The sequence below is a fragment of the Arachis duranensis genome, chromosome 8 (assembly GCF_000817695.3).
Source record: "Arachis duranensis cultivar V14167 chromosome 8, aradu.V14167.gnm2.J7QH, whole genome shotgun sequence".
NCBI lineage: Eukaryota > Viridiplantae > Streptophyta > Magnoliopsida > Fabales > Fabaceae > Arachis > Arachis duranensis.
Genome location: NC_029779.3, coordinates 23,533,381 through 23,538,159, shown reverse-complemented (window position 1 = coordinate 23,538,159; position 4,779 = coordinate 23,533,381). Strand labels below are relative to the sequence as shown.

The following is a 4,779-nucleotide window of genomic DNA, read 5'->3' as shown; positions in this document are numbered from 1 at the left end:
CCAATAGAAATCAATGAGCAAAGCCCAAGGGTGATTCTCCACGATGAGGTCGGAAATGTGCGGGGACACAAAGAGGAGCTCGACTTGCTCCCCGAAATCCGAGAAGATGCTCAGATAAGAGAAGCAGCATTGAAACAAAGGATGACTACCAGGTACAACAAGAAAGTCGTTCGAAGAACATTTGCCTCGGATGACTTGGTCCTAATCAGAAACGACATAGGAGTCAACAAATCAGGAGAAGGAAAGCTCGCCGCAAATTGGAAGGGACTATACAAAGTCAAGGAAGTGCTAGGGAAGGGTTATTATAAAGTAACCGACCTGAACGGCACTGAGCTACCAAGGTCGTGGCATGCTTGTAATATGAAAAGGTACTACAGTTAAAAGCGAACTCTACTCCTTGATGTACTCTTTTCCCAACTTCATGATTTTTTTCCCAAAAAGGGTTTTTTCTGGAGAAGGGTTTTTAACGAGGCATCATAGTAGAGGCTAAGGGAAATAGGCTATCAAAACCCTTAGTAGCAAGAAGGTACCTCCCCAATTAATGAAGATCTTTTTCTTTTACAATATCTCTTATAATATCCTTCTTTATTTTTCTAAGTCTTTCTACGAAACGCGCCGACTTAAGCTCGACAAAACGTGAAAATCCCATGAACCGACCTAGATGGTCGTCAGGATAAAACGACGAGGTACAAGTCGGCGTAAAGAGGTTATATGAATTGATCGTAAAAAACTCGGGAATAATCCGACTCCTAAGTCGAAATGATAACCCGAGTAAAATAAACTCGGAAACACTCCGAGTAGATGAAAAACGCATCACAAAAATAACCTAAGTCATAAAAACTCACTAAAGCAAAGTTGAGTATAAAGGATAATAAAAGAGATTGGAAAACCTGAAAAAAGTTTAAAGGCTGCACAAAAGCCCTTAAACGGAAAGGCTCGAAAAAAAACGATACAAGCCAACAAAAAGGTTTTCAGAAAAAGGGTTTTGAAATATCGAAATTAGAAAAGCATACACGCACAAGGTAACTTAGAACCCTTATCCAAAAAGGGGGCATTTATTTTTCTACACCCTTATTCAAAAGGGCACTCGTCAGAAATATTTTGTTTACGGCCTTAAAAGGCCAAGAAGAAATTGTTCACACAACCACCAAACAACATATAAATAAGTTTAAAAAAGGGGGGGGGACTCACAGGCCGAGCCCCCATATAGCCATAAAAAATAAGGTCATCTTTTCAGAGGAGTAGACGGATCACCACCGCCAGAGTCGGGAGGAGCGCCACCGGAACCAGGAAGAGAAGCTGAAGAGGAAGTCGGAGGAATGACGGAAGAACTCGGAGCATCTTTGGAGCGAGGAGGAGACTCGATGATCCTCTGCCCCTGAGTCTTCAACTCGGATTCAGAAACAATTTTGGGGACAGGAGGATCTACAATGGTGCCGTCGATGACAACTTTGTCAGGATGTAAAGGAGACAGATCCAAGTCAGGAGCAATAACTCTGACCTGCTCCAGAAAAATCCGCCAAGATTCCTCGGCGCCATCGGCAATGGAGTCCTCTAACTCCTCATATGCTTCCGAGAATTAAACAGGTCAGTTTTCACAGACACAAGATCCTTGAATAGACTTTGATAGCTAGCCTGTGCCGTCTTCCTCAATTCCGTCTCCATGTTACATTGGGCCTGCAAAGCTTTCCCTTTCTCCCGGAGGGTGTCTCTCTCCTCCTTTAACTTGGCGATTTCCTTCTTCAACTCTCCCTCGTGCTCTTGATATACACGGAGCCTCCCTTCCAGCTCCTCGACCCTCGAGGTCGCCCCTAAAGAGCTGAGAGGAGCCCTATCAAAAATATCTAAGAGCTTGCCGCAGACCCCCGCCGCCTTAAGCCTCTCCTCGACCATGGTGGTAAGGTGGCTCTGAACAGACATATCATCCATGCCTATACGGGCATAAGGATAGATATTCTTTCGGACGAAGGCAAGAGCATCCGCCTTAACCTCCCTAGAAGAGCCAGACTCTAAAAGCTTGCGCTTCTTAGGATCGGGAGAAGGTCGGACGACGGAGGACGGCTGAGAAGGAGTTGAAGAGGAAATCACCATAGGATTGGAAAGAGTTCCAACATTACGAGGAGGAGGAGGAGGAGAGATAACCCTGGCACCACCAGATCGAGCGCGAGACTTAGCTTTAGCCTCCTGGACCCTCTGAAAAGATTCTTGAGCGTTTGTCTTTGCCATTTCTGAAAAAGAAAACAACAAGCTAAAGGATCAAACAAGTCGGAATATTAGGTTAACAAGTCGAAAATTCAGCATACTAGAAAAAACTACCTAGCTGTGATTGGACAAAGGTCGGAGACCCTTGGAGAAATTTTTTAGTGTCCAAATAAGGGGCCCTCCCCCACACTTCTCGGAGGAACCCCACGATGGCAGCCTCAACCTCATCCAGGTCATCCAAACCATATTTCTCACAAGGGGAAGCCTCTAGCCAGTATAAAGGAAAGCGAGGAAGAGAATTATCATCCAGAAAAAAGGGATGATGACCCTCTACAGCTTGCACTTTGAAAAAGAAATTTTTAAAGTCATGAAAAGATTCATCAAAAAGGGTAAAAATCCTCCGACCCTGTATGGCTCGGAAGGAAACCCACTGTTGTTTATTATTCAGCCCACTAAAAGGTTTGGTCATATGAAAAAGATGGAAAAAGATTTTCAAAGTAGTCGGGAAATCTAGAGCATGGCTAATAAATTGGTAAATTTTCAAGAAACCCCAGGAGTTGGGATGAAGCTGGGTAGGGGCAACGCGACAATGCTGCAAAACAGACATCTCAAAATCTGAAAAGGGCAGAAAGACGCCCAGTCGGGTGATCATGCACTCATACATAAAGAAGAAGTGGGGGGCCGTTTCATTGGCTCTCCCATGACAAACCCGGTCCTCTAAACCGGGAACAAGCAACTCGTATTTAGGCTCATCTTCCTCCGAAGTACAGAGCCGATGATGGGTGCGAAGGTGAGTAATAAACTCCGCATCCACCAACGGCTCCTCCCCCAGAACTGTAACGTCAACCCAATCTACGGAGGCCATTTTTCTTTCTCTAAAGGAAAATGAAGAAAACCTACAAAAGGGAAAAAGAAAAGGAAAATCAAAAAACACGGTCCCTAAAGAGGAGAGGCGCGAAGCCAGAATCTACAGACCAACCTATCCACCGACAAAACAAACACATGCAAACATAAGGCATGACGTGAAAGAAATAAAACTAACCTTTATCCGAAAAGTGAAGGTTGGAAAGAGCAGAAATATTCGAGCACAAGAATACAGCACGAGCAAAGAAGAAGTTTGAAAGATTGCAGAAACGGAAAAATGAAAGAGAGGGAAAACATTTATAAACATGCTAAGGGGCATAATGGTAAAAGCGGAGCAGTCATTAATGAGATTGCACCGTTACCAAAGCCCTCAATGCTTCCCTAACGGATACGATGCTTGAATTGACGTAACTGTCAGAAACAAAGGGTCGCGAAAATCACGTCGGTTTATAAGACCCATGTTCTCTCCAAATAAGCCGGCTACGAACCCGAGTTAAATACTTGAACCCAAACTCTAAAGAGATTTTGGGCTCAAGTAGGGGCACTGTTCATACCCTGGCCCAACGATAGAGGCCCAGGTCCAAATAAAAGGCCTAATCTGAAGCCTAACTAAGTACCGACCTTCACATAAGAAGTCGGTATCAACCACGACTTGGTCTGAAGAAGTCGGACGAGAGATTAGCTGGCAGATAAACACTCATTCGGATGAGTAACCGCCCCTGAAATCTCTCTAACCACTTCATAAAGCCATATCTTAACCTCCCCAAGATAATGGGGGCGGTTAACACCCTAAAGATACGGCACTACTCCAACGGTGGTTATTGGCTCACCACTATAAATACACTGACACTTCTCAGGTATCTCTAAGCCCAATACTCTCTAGACCTGCTCACACTCTTGCTAACTTAGGCATCGGAGTGTCTTTGCAGGTACCACCCCCCATTCACTCACGAGTACAAGTCGGACGGAGTCTCCCGAGTTGCACACTCACACGGAAACCTCCCCCCTCACGTATTTGGGCCAGCCAACGCCGTCCATTCAGGCAATCTCCGGTTACCCACCGTAACAATAAGGATGAATAATTTTTTTTCTAACTATTAAGCATGAATATTCTAGAAGAATAAAAGACGTCCTGGCATCTTTTTTAATTTCGTAAAGCAAAAGTAAATAAGATATTTTTATTATTATTTATTTATTGGAAGGATAGAATTTCATAGAAAGACCCCCCACGGTTAGCGTGGGTGTAACTGACAGCGGCAGTTGATGAGTTCCGCATAGATCCGTGTGCCCCACGTTCTTCAACCTCACGTGTAAACTACTTCTTCTTCTTCTTCTTCTTCTGCGTTTTCATCGTTAACCTTTCTCTCCAAACACCCATTCTTCACCATGTCCGATCATGCCGCCGATCTCCCCGCTGCCGCCGCCGGTAATTCTCATCCATTCCCTTTCTATATCTCGCTTTCTCAATTTATCAACCACCGCCTTATCTATCTCCTCACTTCAAAACTATTCTCAACCTTCTCTCTTCTGCTAATAATCCTCTCATTCTGCTTTCTTTCGTTCAATTTTTTGATCACATAACGATAATCAATTTGCAATCGCTGAATTCGCCAACTAGTATGTGGATATCAATTGCATGTTGTTTTCTTGATTTAAAAGCCAGGTCTGAATTTTGATTGAGTGTTTGTGTTTTTTTTTTTTTTTTTTGGTGTG

At 43.9% G+C, this 4,779-nt stretch overlaps 1 protein-coding gene across 5 annotated transcripts in view; it reads left to right on the top strand.

Annotated features, from left to right (window-relative positions):
- The first annotated feature begins 4,282 nt into the window (after window positions 1–4,282).
- LOC107461510 (nucleosome assembly protein 1;4) overlaps window positions 4,283–4,779 on the top strand; it is a 3,132-nt gene continuing 2,635 nt past the window's right edge. For 3 of the 5 annotated variants that reach the window (XM_016080028.3, XM_016080030.3, XM_016080026.3), the window contains exon 1: window positions 4,284–4,492. In XM_016080028.3, the coding sequence (XP_015935514.1) occupies window positions 4,453–4,492 (40 nt within the window). In that variant the 5' untranslated portion in view covers window positions 4,284–4,452. Of the gene's footprint in view, window positions 4,493–4,779 lie in introns of all 5 variants that reach the window. The other 2 variants (XM_016080029.3, XM_016080027.3) reach the window with 1 other exon arrangement.